At 42.4% G+C, this 24104-nt stretch overlaps 1 protein-coding gene across 4 annotated transcripts in view; it reads right to left on the reverse strand.

Moving 5' to 3' along the window:
• Nucleotides 1-1251: 1251 nt before the first annotated feature.
• The window catches only part of STARD13 (StAR related lipid transfer domain containing 13), a 390032-nt gene continuing 367179 nt past the window's right edge, over nt 1252-24104 (reverse strand). For all 4 annotated transcript variants that reach the window (XM_068267055.1, XM_068267058.1, XM_068267057.1 and 1 more), the window contains 10 exons: nt 18042-19384; nt 17121-17294; nt 16861-17020; nt 13023-13221; nt 9150-9357; nt 7955-8069; nt 7326-7547; nt 6233-6450; nt 4340-4516; nt 1252-1895 (listed from right to left, as the gene is read on the reverse strand). In XM_068267055.1, coding sequence (XP_068123156.1) covers nt 1778-1895; nt 4340-4516; nt 6233-6450; nt 7326-7547; nt 7955-8069; nt 9150-9357; nt 13023-13221; nt 16861-17020; nt 17121-17294; nt 18042-19384 — 2934 coding nt within the window. In that variant the 3' untranslated portion in view covers nt 1252-1777. The remainder of the gene's footprint in view (nt 1896-4339; nt 4517-6232; nt 6451-7325; nt 7548-7954; nt 8070-9149; nt 9358-13022; nt 13222-16860; nt 17021-17120; nt 17295-18041; nt 19385-24104) is intronic.

The raw sequence follows: 24104 nt of genomic DNA on the forward strand, positions 1-24104 counted from the left end.
TACAGTTAAGAAAAGTGTGAATCCATAACTAAACTGTCACAGATTAAAAAGTGCTTAAAGCGCATCCGAGATGAAAAACTAACTATAGCAAATAACTTTTCTATATATCTTATCTAAAGTTTAGATGGTTTATGTGCAGTGCAGGCTTGGCATGATTTGTGAAGGGCTCCTCCCCCTACTGCCAGGTGTCCTGTAAAGCTGTTCTGTGCTTAACCCTTCCAGTGTGCTGGGCATTGTACAATACAGCAGTTGCATCAGTTACCTCAGCAACAGGAATTTCCCTCACACTCTGAGAAACCTTCCTAAAGGTGGCCACACACGATACAATAAAATGATCCGATTTTACGGCAATTCGATAAAAAACGATTGGATCTCCAGAAAAAAATCGAAAAATTTGTTTGGATTTCCCGTTTTTTTCAATCCGGAATGACAGATATTTTTCTTCAATTTCTCTAAAGATTGTACGGTGTGTGTTAGGTTGTCAATTTATTAATATACACACCCAAGCAATTTTCTCAGTGTTTCCAATCATTTTTATCATAATTGGGGAAAAATTGAACATACGTGTGTGGTACATTGGCCATATTTTTGAAATGTTACAATCCATCAGAAAAATTGATTGCAATTCTTAAATTGAACAGAAATTTTAAAAATTGTATGGTGTGTGGCCACCTTAATATTCCTAACAGTTTAAGAAGGAATCCGCACTATTTAGGGATTTCTTAGAATGTCTGAGACAGTTCTACATGGATTTCTAAAAACCTACCAATATTTAGTTTCAGACACTCTTGATAAATGTCCCCCACTGTCAATAGAAAGATAGATGGATAGCATGGGGCATTACTACCGGGGAGCAGCCCCTGTGACTGCAGGGGGCCCCAGAGTTATAAGGGTACCCCAACAACTACTTCCCTCCCTCCAATAAAGGGGTCTATGCTTCAGATCAGGTGTTTCGGTGGCTACAATCGTTATGGATGTGACAATTATGATGTTCACACTAGTAAGATGAGCCCCCAGGCTGTGAGGGTCCCCATGAGTTGGCAAGGAAAAGGGTGTAAACATGGGAGGCCCCCATCAACGTTTTGCTGGAGGGCCCTATGATTTGTAGTACTGATAGATAACACTCTGGCCTTGATTTACAGTACAGTAACCACGTTTACTATAATGTGCAACCAATCTGGATCTTTAATATACAATAACCTTTTCTGTACAACAGGCAAAGCACATACACATCATATATATTAGGACACATTTTTTAAAAACAGAATGACAAGTCTTTATTCTTTTATGTACAAAGTACCTATGTCAGGTCCAGACAGTGCAGTGCATACAGACTAGGACAACGGAAGTACTGTGTCCACATTATTGCTGGATATAGGGAACCACAGTTGTCTTAGTCTTACATCGTTAACTGTGGCTGCTTTTAAAGCACTTATGTATAAAGTGGGCAAGTGAAATAAAATATTATGAAATATGAACAAAAAAAAAAGCTTCCATAGAAAGCAATAACGTATACTTCATTTACACAGGCTTGAATAGACATATCATTCTGTTAAATATAATATTATACAGATATATTATATATACACATTACATATGTACATGGGCTTTTAACCGTTAAATTAAAATAAAAGGAGGGCTATCATCTGAGGAAGTGTCTCTGAGGAATGGCTGGACGGTCCATGCATGCACATTGCTTCCTTCCTGCAGAGCCATGTGTATGTTTCCCTGCAGATCTTCTGCTAGGACATGTTACGTCACTAGGGGGAGACAGCCCTCAGATCTTTGTCTCTGGTCCTTCTGTACTGATGGGCTGGAACGAGTTCCGAATACGCGATGCCTCTGCGGCACAGAGGTGTCCAAAGCACTTGTTGTACCAGTCCAGACAGTGGCCTCTGGAACAGAAGGGAAGATGACATTATATTAGACTTTGTATACATAATATATGCAACCCAAAATTAGCACAGAATGTAACGAGAGATCTCAGATATATGAGTCATGCTACTGCACAAAATGGTGTCTTTGAGCTGACCTGTGGCTGGATAGTGTACTGGTTAAAGTGAACCAGAGACGAAGCACCCTCATGTATTTTACCATATATATCAGTGGGAACATTAGAGAAAACACCTACCCTGCTCTTTGCTTCATCCTTCACTGCTCAGCTTGCTTGTTTCAGCCCTGATAAAATTCCGGACTGAGCATTCAGTCTGGCTTTGCTCAGGAATCATTATTGCTGAGTCTTTCTTCTCTGATGTCTTTTCAAGCCCAAGCCTGCCCCATTCTGGCTCTGCTATAATGACTCAGCTATAATGATTCCTGACCAAAGTCAGACTGAATGCTTAGTTGGGGATTTTATCAGGGCTAATAAGAAGCAGGCTGAGCAGTGCAGAATGAAACAGAAAGCAGGGTAGGTGATTTCTCTAATGTTCCCACTGATATATGTGGTAAAAATACATGAGGGTGCTTCATCTCTAGTTCACTTTAAGGGCTCTGCCTCTGACACAGGAAACCTGGGTTTGAATGTCAGTTCAGTCCTGTTCAGTAAGCCAGCACCTATTCAGTAAAGAGTCCTTGTGCAATACACCCTAACACTGCTGCTGCCTACTGATCACACCCTAGTGGCTGCAGCTCAAGCGTTTTGAGTTTGTCAGGAGAAAAGCGCAATATAAATGTTATTTGTCTTGTTTGTACACTGCAGTAGTCTGTGATGACACAGTATGCCTAACCTTGACACTGCAGCTAACCGGAGCCGAGCTAAACTGCACTATGGTCCCAGGTTTACATCTGAGCCAGAACACTTTATTGCACGGAGTTTGTATGTTCTTCCCCAAGTTTGTACGGGTTTTCTCCAAGCAATCTGGATTCCTCCCAAAAAAACAAAACATATTGATATGTTTACTGGTTTTCCCCAAACAATTGACCTTAGAATGTGACAGGAACAGTACAGGAGACTATGACTATGGTAGGGACTGGATTATGATGCATTGTAATAAAAGCAATAACCATTTCCCTTCCAAGCACCTAACCTTAACTTTTACTGATAACCAACTTTAACCTTCACCTTTAGGTGATGCCTAACCTTATCCTGTCTCTCAGACTGTCATTCACTGTGATGCGGTGCGGCTGACTAAGGAAACACTGTGGCAACTCTGGAATGCAGTATACTGTGGCTGGCACTGCACTGCTTCTCTCTTCACCACCCCTCTCTGTGATAGGCTGGCTCAGTAACACAGGTAAAAGCAGAGGGCCCATCAGGCCACACTATGAGGCTCCTCCCACCCAAAGAAGACACAATCTTTTAGCAATCTTTGCTCTTTTATAGCACAAGTGGTCAGTTTGAAGACATTTTTCCCTGCTACTCTGTTATAATTTCTGCCACCTGTGCAGGTTATATTTTTACACTGAAGGTCGGGTCCACTTTAAGCATGGCTTTTTTTGGTTTCTTTACGTTCCTTATAATATCCTAGTAGTTTTGGGTCACAATCAGCTACACTGTTGTTAAGAAGTCTAACTTCACAAGACCAGCAGGTGATGCTGTAAACAAGTGACACACTTTAAAGGGATCCTGAGCTGGACTTACTTGGGGCTTCCTCCAGCCCACCGTAGTCCCCGGCATCCTCTGCTGTCCTGCTGGTGGTTCCGGTAACGTGCCGACTTCGGGTGAAGTCGCGCGTGCTCCCCCCGCTACGTAGCCATCACGGCGGCCGCCATAAGAACCCTGCGCATCAAAGACTGAACTGCGAAGGGCTCTTACAGCGGCCGGCGTGATGACGCGACAGCTACGCAGTGAGGGTGAACACGCTGGAGGCGCCAGAGGGACAGCGGAGTGGTCCTGGAGGATGCCGGGGATCTCGCGGGCTACAGTGGGCATGGAGGAAGCCCCAGGTAAGTCTGGTTTTATGTTTTAAGATACAGCTCAGGGTCCCTTTTATTTGTCCAACTTTGTACTTTCCTGACTCAAAACATTTAGGCCTGGATGAGACGGACAATCTGGCACCTCATTGCTTGCAGAAAAGCATTTGTTGTCATTCTGCAGGCCTTTCTTGCGTGCAGCATTTTCCATCCTCACAGGGGAACACTAAAGCGTAGCGCTAAACGTTCCTGAATTAGGTACTCTTTAAAGGACAAGTGACAAGTGACAGCCCACTTGTCTACCTAAAATTTTATTTTGCAAAGTATCTGAAGGAATGAGACTGTCATCATTTTTTTTTTATTATTCATAGAGTGCCAAGATTCCATAACAGTTGGTAAAGCTTCCACTGTTCAACACTGCAATGTTTATCTATAGGATCATGTATTTCCAGTTAGAAAAAATAGAAAAATCACATAGAAAACCTACTTGAGGTCAACTCTGCTAATATAGATGAGCCTGGACTTGCCAGAGCCGCAGGGCTCGATCAGATAGCGCGTGTCCAGCACAGCCGCTCTCACTCCGCCTATGAGGGGAGCGTCGTCATGTTCCACAGATGTCGCCACCAAACTGCACATCCCCTTCGGCAAATCGGTCCTCCACGTCCTGAAGATGGAAGATATTGTGTCAGTGTCACTTCATTACAACATGAGAGCCTACAGTGTGATAACACTACTAGCATGCAAAGGACTGGAACCCAGAGCAAACAATGACTTTTTTGTCTCTCTGTATGACTTGAAATCATGTGAATTTGATCAGGGGTCACAGGGAAATACTGCTGGCTGGGTGGTGGATTAGCAGGTGGCACTGTCAACCGGGCAATGTTGTGACAGCTCTACAGATTTTCAATTGATTTAATGCAGAAATCTATTGAACATCTGTGTATATTTAGAATAGAGAGGGATTTATCTGCTGGCCAAACGTGGTGGTCATCTATAAATGTATGGCCAACTTAAAGTAAAACTGTCATTTAAAGAGGGACTGTAGTGAAAATAACATAATGAATACAATTGTTTACTTTTTACAATAGATTATTTACAAAATGTCCGTTACTGAGAGTTCTATGCACAGAGGGAGATAATGCTTGCTTGGGAGATGGAAAAAGCCCTTATTTCCCACAATGCAATGAGGTTCACAGACAGCAAACTGTCAGGACCATGGATATGACATCACACTTTGGGGGGAGTTTCACCACAATATCAGCCATACAGACCCCCCCCCCCCCCCCCTTCCCCGATGATCTATTTGAAAAAAGGTAAACATTTCTGGTGGGAAAGGGGGTATCAGCTTCAATCCTTGGTTAAAGTTCCTCTTTAAAAAAGAAAAAAAAGCAAATGTCAGATACTCACCTCGTTAGAGTGAAGCCCTTGGGTCCCCCAGAGGCTACCTATATCCTCCTCGACACCACTGATCCAGCGATGGGACCCTCTCATAGTTTGCGTCTGCGCTCCCATCTGTAGCATGGAGTCGTTCAGGTATGGTGTAAAAAGCCAAGCCCGATTGGCTTCATGCTACTCTGCTGGCCACAGGCATCCTGCTCGGCACGCCCGCACTCGTTCACAGACGGGAGCGCGGCCACTCGCACTTTGCAACAAGCCCTTGTCGTGGGAGTTCAGAGCTGCCCAGCGCTGGATCAGTGGAGGCAAGTGGGACAGAGGCTTCCCCTTACTGAGGTAAGTATCCATTTGGAGCACTATATTTCCCTTAAAGGGAAGGTCCGAGATGATTAAAAATCAAAAATCTACTTACCTGGGGGTTCCTCCAGGCCCTGGCAGCCGTCCTGTGCCCTCACCGCAGCTCCCGGTCCTCTCCGGTGCAGATGCCTCACCAGGTTGGCATCTACTGTGCTTCACTGTGTGGCTCATGGAGTCGCACTGATGTCGCCCGAACTGTACTGCACAGGTGCAGAACTACTGTGCCTGCGCAGCAGTCCGGGTGACCCCAGCGCGACTCGGAGAGTCGCTCGCGCAGGCGCAGTAGGCATCTTGCACCGGAGGGGACCCCGTGCCACCAGTGGGGCGAGGACGCCTTCCAGGGGCTGCAGGAAGCCGCAGGTAAGTAGATTTTTTATTTTTAATCACCTCGGACCTTCCCTTTAAGACACACTTTAAGACATTCAGGTATTTTAATCAATCATAAACTGAGGTTGGGGGGAAGCCACAGAAACCATTGACAGCTGCACAACTTTGTACTTCATTGAGCAGAGTGATCAGTATTTGAATCTCATCTCCTATTGATCTCTAGAAATAAACAATATCACAGACTAATCGCCCATTTTCTTGATCTGCTAGAAACTGTGTAATGTAATCTTAGACAAATTACCTTAAAACTACAAAGTCCTTAGAAGGATGGGGAGCCATGCTGTTAGTCACATACTGGTAAACTTCTGTTTGGTTGTCAACACTTTCTATTATCTTGCCCTGCAGAAAATCATCGTCCCAAAGGTGGCGCTCCCTCAACAAGCGGTTGAGCACAACTGACGGGGGCGCCTCCAGTTCCACCGACACCTTCCACACCCGTAGGGGATTTCCATCTCCAACCTGCAGAATCAGAAAAAAGGGATCAGCTAAATACACACAAAAACAATACTAAACAACATGATATTTCACACATTGTGAGAAGAAAATGTATTGCAATTAAGTACAGTGGAGTAAAGGTACGTACACACGCCCAACTTTTTTGAACAACTTGTCGTTTGAACGGCAAGTTAAAACAACAAGTCATTCAGACATCATGTACACACTGGCCAACAAGTCGTTTGATATGCTAATTTACATGTCCTTGATAATGGACAATGGACTGGATAGAACAATGGACTAGATTCAATGACTGATCAAACGATTTGTTGCTTGAATGTCTATTAGTGTCCAACTAATAGACATTCAGACAACAAGTCTTTTGATCAGTCATTTAATACATAAAGTAGTTTGTACATATGTATGGACCTAACTATTGTCTGAACGACAGTTAAGGTGCGTACACACGCACTACCAAATGCAACGACGGGTCCGCCAGACCCTCCCGCTGGGCGGTGTTTAGCCGACAGTATGCGCGTGTGTACGCGCTGCCGGCGGACTGATATGGCTGTTTTTGAACGATCCTCTCATCGGATCGTTTAGAAACAGCCTTATCAGTCCGCCGACTGCGCGTACACACGCGAATACTGTCAGCTAAAGACCGCCCAGCGGCGGACCCGTCGTTGCATTTGGTAGTGCGTGTGTACGCACCTTTAGTCCAATCAATCCGCCAAGCGGATCAGTCAAAACTGCTGCTATTGGTCTAACGATCGAACGTACACACGTCAAACTGTCGTTCAGAAAAATCAGATATGTGTATGTACCTTAAGACACAGTGATCATTTACGAAGCTGTGAGCAGGACTAACATGCAAAGCCATAAAGAAGGTCTACCTGTACCTTTCTGTAAGCCACGTCTGTGTTCTCCGAGCTGGAAAGTGACACCCATCCTTTGAACTTATCCTTGGCTTCTTTCTGTAGGCTTTGAATGGTGTTATCAAAGTGGGTGGAGACACTACCTGACTCCTCCTCCAACTGCTTGCCCAGTTCTTCCATTGTCGGGAGATGGATGTCAGCATCCAAGTAAGAATTCCGTGACTGCGATATAACCTCGTGAGAGACCTGCAAAATCCCCAGAACAGAACGGTTAGTATTCAGCTTAGAAGGAACCAACCAGAAACAAGAAATATATATAGCATAACTAAGGAGGTTTGGGCTCCAGAGAAAGTTTTACATTGGGCACCCCAAGCAGGACAATTGATATGGTGTAGTAAAACCTGCCAAACCGCTACAGTTACTGAGTTGCAAGCTGGGGATGAGGAACAGTTTGTTAATGATTATTCAAGCATCTATAGTAATCATTACCAGCACAGGGCCAATAAAGAGGTAATACTGCCATAGAGGGAGGGCCCCCAGGGCCCCTCTGGCTCATTGGCCCTGATGCAGTCGCAACCTCTGCATCCCCCATTGAGGAACCCTAGGCACCATAGCTGTAGTTAGAAACATACTTCGAGACACTAAACCCTTACCTCAAACAGCTTGTTACACTCTAGGATCATGTGTGCCAGACCCTGTGTAGCTGCCAGGTTCTCATTCAGATCCTTCTGGTCCGGTTTCCCAGTTGCGTACTTCTTTTGTATGGCTCTGCAGAAACATGGAGAAGCCAAAGTAAGTAAAATGTTTCAAAGAACGTGTATGCATCATGAATACTTTCTGTACCAGAGCCCAAGTTTTTATTTCAGTTAGTCGACCCTGGAGAGTTTATGCCAAAAAGTTCCTCATATGGTAGTAAGACCCATATGCTGTTGCAATGCAATACACTTCCAGCAGTTAAAGATATTTCACTGCTGTAAATGATATATACACAGTTTATTACATGGGGTGGTTATGATATCACCATCCAACTACCCACCGCCTGAGAAAAGTACAATGCATTCACTGATAACATTACAAGTGATAACAGTTACATATAACAATACTAGATGACGCTCAAAGGGCCTGAAGTTAAAGATAACCTGAAGTGAAAAAAAATATGATATAATGAATTGTATGTGTAGTACAGATAATGAATAGAACATTAGTAGCAAAGAAAAGTCTCATTTTTATTTTCACTTATATAGCTGTTTTTCTTTATAACATTGCATCATACTGTCACAGTTGCAGTTTTAAAACCACGCGCTGTTTTTTAAGCTATAAAACATAGCATAAGTAAGGACTCTTTGAATTTTCCTGCAGTAACACCTTATATCAAGCTGTCTCTCACTGTTTCTTGGCTATGGAGCCGAACCTCACAATCATGATCATGGATTAGCAAATCAGAAGAATATGCTTCACTATAGAGAATATTTCTAGTTGCACGTAATGCTATACAGGAGTTATTTGGCTCTGACAAAGCAACAACTTAAATAAGATTTTAATTTCCACTCAGCATGACCTGCAGTTATCAGACCTCTTGTTGATATGACCTTGTTCCTGTTTGATAAAAGAAAGGGAGATAGGAAACAGGTACAGTAAAAGCCCATCTCCTGCCCCAGAACAGTGACCCCTACTGGTGGTAGGAGCAAAAGCTTGTGTCACAACAAGCAAATTGGTTGCTGCAGGCCATGCCGAGTTCAAATTCTTCACACAAGATTATACATGCTCTATTAAATCTGCTGCACCTTCAAAGTCAAATATGGTACCTCAAACATGCTATATCTGCAGTTAAACAACACAATAAACCACCTTGGTGAGTTGTCCTTCTTCAGTAAGCTGAGGTGAAAGAGGGATGGTGCTAAACAAACAGCAAGGTTCATTGGGGTCATCTGATTCTCCTCCACTGAAGTAACATCATTGAGGAAGCAGAGCAGAGTTTGTAGAACTTCCCGATTCTCATCTGACATGAGCATAATGGCAGACTGCACGGCCTGGAGCCTCTGTTCTTTGGGGACGTCTGTGGGGATTAACACAATGTTATAACACAAATGTATTGCTGTGTAGTGATTCTTTTGCAGCGTTATTTAGGAAAAATGCTTACTCCATTACTTGATACAATTGTTCACCTTGCCACTTAAAGGACCACTATCGCAAAATGTAAAAGGTTATACATATAAAATGTACATATAGATCCTTCTCACAACCCCTGTTTTTATCTGCTATATTTTCCAAAGAAAGATTCATGAGATTTTTCCTTAAAGAGGAACTCCAGCCTAAACAAACATACTGTCATTAAGTTACATTAGTTATGTTAATTAAAATAGATAGGTAATATAATCTCTTACCCACCCTGTTTTAAAAGAACAGGCAAATGTTTGATTTTATGATGGCAGCCATCTTTTTGGTTGAAAGGAGGTGACAGGGAGCATGAGACACAGTTCCAACTGTCCTGTGTCCTGAGCACCTCTCCCAGTTGCTAGGCAACGTGAATAACAACATAGGAAATCCCATCATGCTCTGCACAGCATCAGGGAAAAAAGCCCGGGCTTTTTTTCTTTGATAGGTGGAGCTTAGATAAAAATGCAGCTAAAAATGATGCTTTGGTAATAAAAACAAAGTTCTGATGCTGTGAAACTGTTAAAGAAACACCAAGACTTTTCAGTTCTGCTGAGTAGATATTTAGTCCGGAGGTTCACTTTAAGTCTAATTTAGGGAGCTTAAAATTCAACCAAATAAGGAGTCTATAGTGTTTCATTCATAATTGTTCATCCATAATTCCCAACAACGCAACCGGGGGAGAGGGGGTGATTCTAATATCTATAGTTTCAGAGTGTGATAATGACGTCATCAGAAGTTACTAAAGATTAAAAATTTAAGCGAAAAGTTTTGACTGCCTCATGTGAATAATATTGTTTATTGAAGTAATGAACATTCCCAGGTCTCACACATACTGTATTTTTTTCTCAGCCACACAGGAGTTTTATGGCTTTTAATTACTTATCAGTGAAAGTTACACAGTTCCAACCGGCGTCTGACTGCACAGAAACTGCCTTGGATTGGTAACCGTTAAAATGAGAAGAAAAAAGGAACACAGCCTAGTTCTAAGGAGCATTGAGACTGTACATACACCTGTTTATCGCATCATGTTACATGTCACTTGGTACTTTTTAAGTCTGTTCTCTAACCCTGTCCTCAAGGCTCACCAACAGTGCATGTTTTGTGGAAGTCCACAGAGGTAGCTATCCACATATGCAGCAGCACCAATTACCCCATCTGTGAATGTGTGATGTTTCTTACAAAACATGCTGCTGGTAGGGCTTGAGGGCAGGGTTGGGGAACTCTGCTGTCATACACTTGTTGCAGGCAGTGATGGCATCACAGTCCCTGATTATACGGTTTCTGGGTCAATGACATAGTAAGCATTACAGGCAGAGGATCAACATGAAAGCTAGGCAAGTACCATTTTCTTTTTCAGCATATTTATTAATTAAAAAGAGCATAGATACAATTAACCACTTAATGACAAGCTGGCTTATGGCCCCAGGACATTTTTATAAGTCAGACAGTGCTGCTGCAGCTGTGCGCGTGTGCCCCGCGCGCTCCCACGCGTGCATTCCCGTGCAAGTGCACGTGAAAATAGTGAAAAAAACAAGATATAGATCACTTCATTGTGATTAGTAGTGATTAAGCTATTGGCAAATGGAAGGGATGAGCACTGAAAGGTGAAAATCGCTCTTGTCCGTTAGGGTAAAAACCGCTTTGGGGTGAAGTGGTTAAATAATGTGACGCTGTCAGAAGTGCGATCTTCATAATGGGCACTTCTGCTATAGGGATACACTGAAGGCAACCTGAAATATCTCATCTTTCTCTTGGGTGTTACATAGATTAGGATCTCGCTATTATGTTTTGTAGTGATTACTCATAGCCATTTTAATATGTAAAATGAAAACTGAAAGTAGCATTGGAGAAATGAGTCAACAACAGTCACTCCAAAATCCCCCACTGTCCACATTCCCTTTAAAGGAAGTATAGTAATGGATGGAAGGATTAAATCTGGGGCAGTTCTCATTTCCACTAAATCAGTTGATCACAACAATCCACAATAATACAGATTTTCCACATCCCGGATGCAGCAAGTAGCATTATAGTGTTGTTTTAACCTCCCCCAATCATGCAGCCCTACTGTTCCCTACTCTCAAAACCATCTATGTAATAGGGAAGGACAAAAACAAAAAGGTCTGGAAATCCTAGATTGTGAAACTGTGCTCTAGAGACCAAATTGTTTAAATAATGACACAATACAGAATGGAACTTTGCTCAAAAGACAGGAGGGTAATTAGGGAAATAGGGGATATTAGAGGTCTCTATCGTAATTGTATGCTTCTGGCTAAAGGGAACCTAAAGTGAGAGGGATATGGATGTTTACTTTAAAACAATACCAGTTGCCTGGCAGCCCTGCTGATCTCTTTGGCTGCAGTGGTGGCTGAATCACACACCTGAAATATGCATGCTGCTAATCTAGCCTGACTTCAGTCAGAGCACCTGATCTGCATGCTTGTTCAGGGGCTGTGGCTAAAACTATTAGAGACACAGGATCAGCAGGAGAGTCAGGTAACTGGTATTATTTTAAAAGGAAAAATCCATATCCTTCTCAGTTTAGGTTCCCTCTGTAATGCTGGGATTACACGATACGTTTTTTGCATTCAATTTGACGCGCAATCTATTAACCATTCGATCTTCCACTTGCTTTTTTTTATCTTTTTTCCATTGACTTCTATAAGAAATCGAGCAGAAACGAATCGAGCGGAACATCAGACATGTCGGAATTTTATCATCGAAGGCATCTATCGGAACGATTCTAACAAAAAAACATATCGTGTAATCCCAGCATAAGGCCTTATGAGGTCTAGGGAACGAGGGAGCTGACACGTAAACAGGGCATCATAGGTATTCTGCTTGTATATAGTTTGTTAGTGATTGATACTTTGAATTGTTGCTGCAGTTTCTGGTCCTTGATTGGTTGGCGGCATGGACATTAATAAAAATTATTAATTAAAAAAAAAAGTCTGTGTACACAACATCTAGGCATCAAAACTCTAAAATGTCTGCACTGCTCTAGCAACCCGATGCAAACTCTCATTCTTCAAATGTAACTCTCCAGTGCAGGCATTAATGTGACTGGTTTCTATGGGCAAATACAGCCAGTTACAACTGACACAAGGCCTAGACATGCCAGAATACCACAATTTACAACAAGCCCATTTAAGCCCTTAAAGGAACAATTCAGCAAAAAAATTAAGCAGTTAAAAGCTGACAGAACCGACAGGTTTTGGACTAGCCCATTTCCTCATGGGGGATTCTCAGGGTTTTCTTTGTTTTCAAAAGCATTTCCGAAACTGAAGTTGCTTGTCCAGCTTACAACATAGAGTGCAAGTGAGTAGGGAGGCTGGCATCTTACAATTTTGGCAGTAAAACTGCAGTTGAGGAAATGCTGTTAAAAACAAAAAAAAACCCATAAGAAGATGAACTAGTCCAAATCCTCTCGGTTCTGTCAGATTTTAACTGCTTACTTTTTTCTCTGGGGAGGTCCTTTAAAGACAAAAGCAAAAGAAAAAAAGTCCAGTTACATAAGTGATCACATGACATAGATTGATTAATCAGGTCTGGACTGTTACAACTTACATTGGTAAATGTGCAGAAAGGTCTCTCCCAGTTTACTGGTGAGAAGTGGCTCTGGCAGATCACGGAAGAACTGCTTCATCATGTCCGCCACGTCGTAGGCGCACTGATCCTCATAGTTTACATTGTCCGGACTGTTCTCATTCATCTGGCGCAGGGCCTGGATTCGAGACTTAACACCAGATTTTCTAAACAAGCCAACCTGCGGAGAGAGTAAACCGTATCCATTACTGTGTCATCCAGGCAGTATCTATTAGTAGGCAGACTCAATAAATAAAACAAATGCTAAGGATGACCTGACAGACTGAGGCCCTGTTCCAGTCTCAGGAATTCACAGCTTGTCAGGTCATTGTTACAGACAGTGTTCCTCCCCAGTCACTGAGCTGGTGTAACGGGTGACACCAGTTGCTGGATACTCTATAATTATACTCATTCAAATACACTAAATTAAAATTTGTAATAATGAACTCTAAAGCTTGCTACATGCATTGAATAAAGCATCATACAGACCTGCTGCCCAGCAGGGATTGGTACATGAATGCTTGAGCAACAAACAGTGCAGTGGTGACACTGTACAGACTTGTCACTAGTCTCCAAGCTAGTGACACCTCTCTTTCTATAGAGGAGGTTCAACAAGTGCCCATGATGGAGCGAACCTTCGAACTGTAATTTAATACTAACCCCCCCCCCCCCCACCACCCTTTCTGCTAACAATAAGCTTCCTAAAAATCCCTAACGCTAGCCTGTTTTGTTGGTTGCAACCCCCCTAACTAACTACAAACACCAATGGAGAGAAGGCACTCTGGCCATTACAACAGCTGAAGGCTGGGAACCAAACTGAACAACCGAGACCAGAATTACTCTTACAGCTAAGAATACACCTAGGCTTTAGCACTGGCAATGTTACAACCAGGCAACGGCGACAAAACCTACTGTGCTGCTTTCCTGCTGTAGATACTGTCACTTTTATGATTACAACAGAAACATTGTGGGAAGACATTGAAGCAGAGAGTGCTACAAGATGAACTGTAGCAAAAGTAAAGTTGTTGATAAATGTACTTCTTTTTTTACAATATTCATTTATCAATTTGCCCATTGTAAAATCTTTGTTCACTCCGATTTACTGCATATTCTGCAATTTATCACAGGTGGCGAGATCTTTACTGCTGGTGAGTGATCTCTGCAGAATGTTTACTGAGAGTTCTAAAACCAGTAGAAAATATACCTGGTCTCCCTGAATGCTTTGGGGGGAGAATTCCACAGATCTAATCAGCCTAGGCACTGTATAGCACTACATAGCTATTGGAAGTGTTTCTGATGCCGAAACCAGGAAAATTACTGTAAAAGTTGGTATCCTGAATAATTTACTGCAGTCTACTATGTGTCACTACAGGGCCTCTTTAACATTTGTCATTATCTGACAACCTCCTCCAGTTCTGCACTATGTGCTTTACAACCAGACACAGATATCAGTAAATAATTACACACAAAAAAGCATTATATGGAAAAACTTTATCTTGGGGGGAAAAAAACCTGGCAAACTGGCAATTGAACAGTTGTAACCGTAATTCACACAATTCCCTTTGTATTGACACACTGCGGGCCATTCATCTGCTGGGACTCTGTGACATTTTGTGTCCGAGCAGCAATTAGCTGGATGTTTCGCAGATAAAAGCGCTGCCACTTGCATGTGCACATGAATGCCGCAGTGTCTGGAGGCAGAAGCTCAGCGCACAGCTCCATCCGCTCACAATGAAACGTCTCTCAGGAATTCCATGCTCTCTCCCAAGACCTCAGTTCTAAAATTACATTGTGTGGGAGGCCAGTGAACCAAACAAGCCTTGTTCTAATTGTCCTGAGACCACTACAAACTGCATTATGTTATGACAACATGAAAGCCAGCAGAATGTATATCAGTCCTTGCTAGGGGAAAAAAAGATAGAATGAATTTCTCATCTGTGTGCTAAATGTGGCCTTTATTTTACTGTTTAACCCCACAGGATCCTGTGCTGGTCCAATGGACTGTAAACTCTATGGCTATAATTCTTTTTAATGACAGCTTTGATCTGATTTTAAGACATTTGTGAAGTGAGCATCATTGGAGAAGAAAAAAAAGTGGTTTTCTGGATTGGTCAGGATTTATTGAAGCTCATCTAAAGTACAAATCAAACAATCAGACAGCAAGGCTTGTGCTGTGAATGCAGCACTGCCCTGCTTTCTGATTTTTCATAAGAGTTATCTTATATAGTGTAGCAGTGTTAAGCCTACCTCCCTCCCTGGCGCCTTTCATTCTGCCATCTTACATCCAGCAATCCTCTGCTACTCAGGCCACATGTGTGCATACGAATCCTACCTAACATTAAGGGAGGATAGAGCCAGATCCAGACAGCAGTCAGATGGTCCTAGTTCCTAGTATAATGGCAGTCACCAGGGAGGGGTGTAGTCTGCACACCCTTGCACAATTGAAAAATGACTGTTTTTGCAAGTAAGACAGGCAGGGCAGTGCTGAACTTAAAGCATTAGCCCTGCCAAGGAAGCACACAGTGCTCTGCTTAAAGGGCACCCGAGGTGAAAATAAACTAATGAAATAAACAATTGTATCTATCTTCCTTATCCTAAAAATGACTTTTTAAGATATTCCACAGTTTAATTTTATATTTAAATCCACTTTTCAAGTTTTTACTGTTTTATTGTTTTTGCTCAATGACACCTTCATTGAAGTATGCCAGAGCTAAAATCTATGAACTATTGACCCTTTTTATCTCTTTCCAGCTCTCAGAAGCCATTTTCTGCTAGGAAAGTGTTGTAATTTCTTATTAATAAGGGTCACACTGTATATGTAGTAGATACTGTGGCGCCCCACTTCAAGGTGCAGAATAAAGTTGCAGCTGTGTTAGGATAAATCCTTGTATCCAAAGGGTCAATGTTCTAGTAGCAGTTCACAGCGCAGGTTTATTCTTCCTATGATGTATATTTCTCCACTCCGCCACCTGTGTGCACTCAGAGTGCAAACAAAGCAAACAGGGATGCTTTCAGTGGATAATATCAAATTTGTTTATTTCTGGATAAAAAGGGCAGTACAGGTGGTACGAGGTAAACACTTACTTCCAGAGGGCCCTAATCCACTTAGGACCCTCCCCAGGCATGAAGCGCTTCCCACCCAGTGTGGTACTATAACCCTCAGTGCTCGACCCTGCTCCGTGCTGCCCGCTCTTGTCCCAACTAGTTTCGGCGTCTGCCGTCATCAGGGGATAAACTCTGAGTGCACACAGGTGGCGGAGTGGAGAAATATACATCATAGGAAGAATATACCTGCGCTGTGAAGGGTCACAGTGTAGTCTGACCCAGACAGGAACTGCCACTTACATACCTGATGTTTAACTCTTTCAGGCAGAGAAAGAAATAAAGGAACAACACAGCACAGTCACATGTCACCTCGGGTATCCTTTAAGCTGGGAAAGGGGGGGGGGGGGGGGGTTGGAGCATTCAAGGAGACACAGAAGGTCTGCCTGCCTTACATTCTGCTCCACCCTGGAGGAGGACGGCACACTTTCATCTAATGAGCATTATGGTATATTGATTCATTTTGCTGTACACAATCTGCCACCCTTTTTATCCTTATTGTTTTCTCTTTATGAGCCACTCTTCTAGTATCAGTACATACTGTATGTGTGCAATATAAAACATTATGGCATTATCTCAAGAATATCTCTGGATCACATTTTAAACATACTCGATGGGCATTTTACATTTCTCCAATCAGTGTCACACTGTAGGCCAAAAACCTCTTGGTAGTAAGAAAAGATAGAACAGGGTCTGTTCCTGGTCAGACAATCCATACCTGATCAAGGCACTTGCTTCGAAGGTAGCGCAAGGCTTGTTGAATACTCTGCGGTAGCGGCTGGCCAGTTCTCTGTACATGAATTATTAACGGAACACCAAAAACATTCTTATCCTTGTAATCAGGGCCTTTCATCCTCTTCATAAACTTTGGAACAGACCTAAAAGGAGAATAAATGGTGTAAATAGGAGGAGAAAAATACATTATTAACATAAAGTTCTAAAAGTGTTGTTCACAGGTGCTGATGTTCTCAGACTTACCATGTCCAGCCATGTTTGTTTGACAAAGAATTCTTCTCCATGATGGCTGTAAGGCGAAGTAGTGAAAACTTCTGTAGCAGATTGAGCTGCCCCGCAGACTGATTACTGATCTGATGTGATGCCAGGGAATGGCTGAGCTGGTGGGAGATCTGGAAGCTGTGCCACCGCAGGCGCCTTTAGGACACAAAAAATTACAAAGTGAATTCCGTGCTCCGGTTGAGATTTCACTTTCTTTCCTTGGGACACTTTTGGGTCTACTGTAAGCTAGACTTCCTGCTCCCACTGTGGCAGATATTCAACCTATAACCTCTAGGGGGTGCTAATAATGACAAAGAGGGTGACAAAGACCATGGTGGCTAATAATAGAAATAAGGCACCAGCGCTGCCTCCCGACAAAAATGGGGTCCATGGTGAAGTACAGAGATATGGGATCCAAGCTGCATGCTAACACACATGAGTTATGACAGAAATGGGATGTCCACACTGGCCACTCACAGGTTGCCAGCGACAGAAATGTTTGCTGACAGAGGCAGGGGATTGATCCATGGCTGGTAATGACTGAGACGGGAGCCCACAGTAGATAATGAAGAGAAGGTAGGCCCACAGTCTGTGTGCTGACATGGGTGACATTAAGTAACTAGTGACAATGTTAGGAGACGATATGGTAGGTGCTGACAGAGACGGGGATGGGGGGGGACGGGTTGGGGAGTCTTGGTGGTAACTACTAACAGAGACAAGGGAGCTGCTGCTGACAGAGAAGAGGGGTGTACATGGTTGGTGGTAAAAGAGACAGGGACCATTGTGGGTGCTACCAGAGATGCAGGCCAAGTTGGAAACGAAATACAGTACTATATTGCTATTCCATATGAATGTATGCATTGCAGAATGACCTACAGGTATGTGCGTTTGGGAAGACTTTACCTGGTCCTTGTAAGAGATGCACCCACTCCAGAATCTCTTCTCTCTCTTGTCCCCGTTGTATCTGATTCATTAAGAGAAGCAGCATCCCTGTCCAGGTCACTTGGCGTTGTTCTTCCATCAGAAATAGAATTTCCTTCAAAGTCTAGAGCCATTGGATTTGGCAAATGAAAGGTTGAAGTTCCAGACTCCACAACAGAAATATCATCATCTTGAAGTTCCGGGAAGACGTCCTTTGACCAGTGGTTCACAGATTGCTGGAGTCCATTGATATGTTGCAATACATCATCTAAGTGAGGAAAAAGATCGTCTTTTTCTAAGTCCATGAGGTCTCCAGTGCTGGCGTAGAGGTGAGAGCCCGGTACATTGTCGTACACACTGACCCTGCTGCCTCTCGGACAGGCTGCAGAGGCAATTCTTGGTTCCTTTACGCAGAGCTCCTTTTGCCTGTTCAGCGCAACACTTTCCCCTCGCCAGTTTACCCCACTCAGATTCTTGGCAGGCGAAAGGCTTTCAATCGAAAGGGCTTTGGGAAATGTCCCCGGTTTGTGGTCCTTTGGTATATGAACAACCAGATCCTCTTGTGAATGAAATTCATTTTTGTGATTCTGGGTAGGTTTAGCTTTAATCCCAGCCATCGAGAAAACATCGATATCCTCTAGGTACATAGCCGATCGTTTATTTGCTTCAGAAACCTCTTTTAATATAGCGTTCTCATTAACCGTCCTTTTTATTGGTTTTGAATCCAAATTTCCAGTTGCCTTAATGTCCAAAGGTGAGTCCAGCCCACTACCAATATGAACACAGTTCATGGACTTCATGGACTCGGGCTCCATTTGTAGAACGGGATCACTGATGATTAGACCTCCAGTTTTTGTTGATCCTTTTAATTTCCCATGTGAGCTTTTGCCTCTGAGGGTCCCCATGCATTTCAGAAGATTTTTGGCTTTTGTGTGAGCAGATTTTTCAGTTTTTGAATTCAGCCTAGCGTCCGGGATATCTCTTGGCCAGTACGAAGGTAAAAGACTAACAGAGTTGGAGTCAGGTACACACATGTTGTCAGTGCATTCGAATGTCTCTCGGGAAGCACTGTGTCCAACATAGGAACATCTGCAGTCACTCCCACTGCTACTTCCACTGTGAATAGAACATATCTCAGGTTCACTCAGATCCGTCAGCACACTTTCACTACTTGTCGTATTTTTCATGTCCCCGGATGACCCGAGGGTTTCCGATCTCCTGAACAGAGTATCGATGTCATCCACCCGAGACCATCGGCGACTGAGCCTCTGAAATGTCCATTTGTCACTAATGGCGCAAAGATCTTCTTCATCTGAATCTTCACTCTAAAAAATTAGCATAGAGGATTACAGTCTGTACAGTTATTCACATAAAACCAAGTTTTGCTTACACACTAGTTAACAGAGAACTTTTAGGAAATTTCATTAGATTGGGCAGTCAATAGGAATAATATTTGTAATTTAAAGTGGACCTGAACTTAGTACTTCCTCTCTGCTCTAAAACATAAGCAACAGCATAATAACCTTTAAAGAAAAACATTTCCTTGTTACAGCTGATACAAATTCTCCAATACATTTGCAGTGTGTCTACTTTCTGCTTTCATGGAAAAAGACATAGGGTTAACATCCTGTATTTACAAATTAGCTGCTCCGCTGAGGCAGCCAGCTGAGTTGTGAGATCAAATTACAGTAGTGATTAGACAAGCTTAACCCTCTAAATACATACAAGGTGCATTTCTCTATTTTTTCCTTCTGTCCTGTCCAAGAGTTTAGGTCCACTTTAAAACATATCTCAAGCAAACTGGCCCAACTCACTTATTTGAATGAGCAAGGAGACAGCTGGAGAAAACAAAAATTTGTATAATCGCTTCAAGGAAAATATAGTTATCATTGAAGCTTTTCCAACGGATGGGCTCTGCTGCTGAACACAGTGGGGGATGCAAAACAATGGGCCTGATTCACAAAGCGGTGCTAACAGTTAGCACGCTGGTGAAAAGCTCTTTATCACGCCTAAACTCAGTTTAGGCATGATAAGTTTAGGTGTGATAAGTTTAGGTGTGATAAGTTTAGGCATGATAAGTTTAGGTGTGATAAGTTTAGGTGTGATAAGTTTAGGCATGATAAGTTTAGGTGTGATAAGTTTAGGCGTGATAAGTTTAAGCACCAACTGGGTTAGCACCGCAGTGCACAGCTGATCAAAAGTTTTGCGCTAGCAAAGTCTGGTGCACTTCGCATAGAGTTTAATGGCGCTGCTTTGCGTGCGGGACTTTGCGCGCGATGTAAACTTATCTAAACTTATCATGCCTAAACTTATCACGCCTAAACTTATCACGCCTAAACTGGCTTTTCACCAGCGTGGTGCAATGGTTACCACGCCTAAAGTCTCTAACTGGGTTAGCACCGCTTTGTGAATCGAGCCCAATATATTGAAAGCCAATTTATAAACCCACTCCAAGTTATACATTAGTTCCAGTGTTTTAATAAAAACTGTACACCTGACACAACTTTTAAAGAGAAACTGTGACCAAGAATTGAACTTCATCCCAATCAGTAGCTGATACCCCCTTTCCCATGAGAAATCTTTTCCTTTTCACAAATGGATCATAAGGGGGCTTCTGACATTTACCATATTTGTGGTAAATGTCAGAATGTAAATCAGGGAGAGGAAATATTTTAAAATGGGCAAACACTGACTATATCATTTATACATAATTACTAGAAAAATAAAGCACTTTTTTATTCCATTATTTTCACTGGAGTTCCTCTTTAACTTCAAAGGATTTCAATTTCATAAAATAAAAGCACTGATGGGAATGCCATATTCCATTCATTATTCCCTTGTATTCTGCCTTGGGGTTATGTTTTTTCTGGGCAGAGACAGTGAGTCAGATACATGGGAGGAGATGGATTCTGGGAAATCCAGTCTACGAAATTCCATACTTTTTGCATACTACATGCGGACATACATTTTAAGTAATAGTCCAGATTTATAAAGGGCTAAGGCCTAAGGGGTCAAACTTTAAAATGGTGTTGCAGTATAGAGAAGTAAATTGTATCTAATGATTTATCAATAGGCATAATAGCTGTCCTGTAGTCAGCAAGAGGCAATGTATAAAACATGTTGGCTACTACAGGTCAAATGTAACATCAAATCGTTATTCATTTCATAAGTGAAAAATGTATAAAAAATATTGAAATTTTGCAATACAAAAGTATAATATAACACAGAGCCAGCATGATAGCAAAGCACCAAAACATATGAAAGCTCAAAGAAACACACAAAACCCCCATCTGTGGTAGGTGCTTATTATCACAGTGCTATTTATAATTTGAAACTACTGCTGAACTCAGGAAAGGTAGGAAAGAAAGGGGACGTTTGAACTGCTGCTATAAAAATTACTATAAAATTCCACAAGTAAATTTATGGCCAATGATAATGTAGTGAGAGCAATAGTGATTCTGTATTTTAGGGCCCATTCATGGTGGGGCGATTTGCGGGCGTTTACCGCCGAATCTCCAGCGCTTTGAAAAGTGCTAGTGTAATTTAAAGCACATGGCAGTGATCTTACTGCTGCGATTGCCGGCGAATCGCGGTAAACGCAAACACAGTGCATGCAGCGTTTCTTTGTGGTTTTAGAGCGATTGCTATTGAAATGTTAAAAAAGTGAACCGTGATTGCTCAAAATTCACAAAAAAAGTCCAATAAAACATGCGCGCTAATGGTGAAAAAAATCCTAGTCTGAAAACGCTAGCGATTTAGCTAGCGTTTTGAGATCCCCAGTGTGAACAGGCCCTAAGTTTTACTAGCGATCTCAGCAGCTTTTTCAATTGCTGGCAATCACTAGCGTTTTGAAACACGCTACTGCAATGTAATGTGTACAGCAGTGTTCACACTTAGAAAACGCCAGCAATTAGCGATTTGCTGAAATCACAAAAGCGCTGCATGCAATATTTTTTAGCTATTTTGGAGTGATTGCGTTTCAATGTTAAACAAACGCAAAACGCAATCGCTCCAAAATTGCTCTCCTGGACAATGAAAAATTGCTGTAAAATTGCTTTGCAAAACGTTAGTGATTTTGCGATTCCCAGTGTGAAGGAGGCCTCAAGCATAAACTGGGTCCTCTGCAATATTCAGCGAGCAGTTTTGTGTATTTCAGTGGCCAGTGTGACAGACTGTCTGCCAACCTGATCAGACATCTTACAGACAGGACAGGACACACAACTAATGCAATTCACACCTCAGGAGATGACTGTAACAAAGCTAATGAATTAGCCCTTGTTTTACCCATTCATTCATCAATTAACTAAATGTACTTAGTAATACCATAATGAGTTAGGCTCCAGGGATTTGTGTATGTCAAAACAAAACAAACTATACCTGCACAAGTGTGCCTTCTAAAAACAACTGGGCTTGCAAGGGACAGGTGCACAGTCTATGCCAGTGTTTCTCAACATCTTATTGGCATGTACCCCTTTTAAAATACTTTACTCACCAAGTACCCCCTAGCATAGTAAACATTATCACAAGTACTCCCTTTTCAAATATATATTTAATCGTAGTACATAATTGGTTCTAACCAATTTCCAAGCATTTACTATTACTTTTAATTAGCTAAAATACTAATTTGGTGTTGTTTAAATAAGAGGTATAATTTTCTAAAACTTGAAATTTGTTATTCTTGGTTAAGTATATCAAGCCTGAGTACCCCCTGGAGCCATCAGAAGTACCCCCTGGGGTACGCGTACCGCACGTTGAGAACCTAGGGTCTATGCAACTGCCCTACAGCAATATCAGCTGGGAACAAGAGAGATCACATAATCATATTTGCTGAATCTCGTCAACAGCTTGAGGGTTCTTTTCCACTGTGAAACGCGATTGCAATCGCATTTCAAACCAATTTCCACTAATACGATTGCGTTACTATATTCAGTATAGTAGAGCTCAATCTCATCCAAAATGCAGCACAACGAAGACTGCGATCGGGATGATTTTCTGGCAGATTGAGGCCTCATTCACACTTAAAACACACACGCAAGCCTTTTGCATTTTTGTGTGCTTTTTTCCCCCCTCCCTGCGCTCCACTGCGCACTGCGTTTCTGGTAAAATCGCTTTTCTAAGTGATTTTCCAGAGCGGTTTTATAATTCACTCCCTGACGCAAGTCAGGAAGTAAACTCTTTGACCCGGAAAAGAATAAATACAAATTATTTATTCTCAAAAATATGAATGCAATCGTGCATACACTGGTTTTGTGAGCGTTTATCGTTCTTCCTATACCTTGCACTATAGTAAAATGCCCAACAATGGTACAAAAAGGTGAAGTGAGGAGCACCAAAGTACCAACAGGTGTGCCTCGACCCCGTCCCAGTGTCTCTTGGGACCAATACAGCAAAAGAAGAATGAGTCGGCACCACCAAATGTATCAAGAAAGCTCTTTTAATGAACCATACAACAGCAGTAACAGACGCTGTTTCGGGCTAACAAGCCCTTATTCGAACTGCAGTTTGAGGAAGGGCTTGTTAGCCCGAAACAGCGTCTGTTACTGCTGTTGTATGGTTCATTAAAAGAGCTTTCTTGATACATTTGGTGGTGCCGACCCATTCTTCTTTTGCAACAATGGTACAGGCACCTCTTTGCTAAATGCACAGCGCAGGAACCGCGCTGATATGAACCTTCTCATAGAGATTCATTACACCAGCGTTTTGTGAGCGATTTTAAAAATCGCCTGTGCTTGAAAAAAAGGCCAAAAACTAGTGTGAACGAGCCCCGACTGCCAGTTCGATTATTTCCAAATGTCCGATCTGATTTCCGATTAATTTTCCGATTGATTCTCCACAGAAGAGAATAGTATAATCGATCGGAAATCAGATCAGATGTTGGAAATAATCGAAAATCTCTTTGTGTGTACCAGGCATAAGGTGTGTACACATCTCTGATGGATGTCGCCCGGGGCGCACAGACACTGGGCTGGACATACGTGTATCAGCTGTGTAGCTGACAGCGCATTGCGTTGTTATGCAGGGTGGGTTTGGGGGATGGTGGGCCGT

Source organism: Hyperolius riggenbachi, chromosome 2 (genome assembly GCF_040937935.1).
Source record: "Hyperolius riggenbachi isolate aHypRig1 chromosome 2, aHypRig1.pri, whole genome shotgun sequence".
Classification (NCBI taxonomy): Eukaryota; Metazoa; Chordata; class Amphibia; order Anura; family Hyperoliidae; genus Hyperolius; species Hyperolius riggenbachi.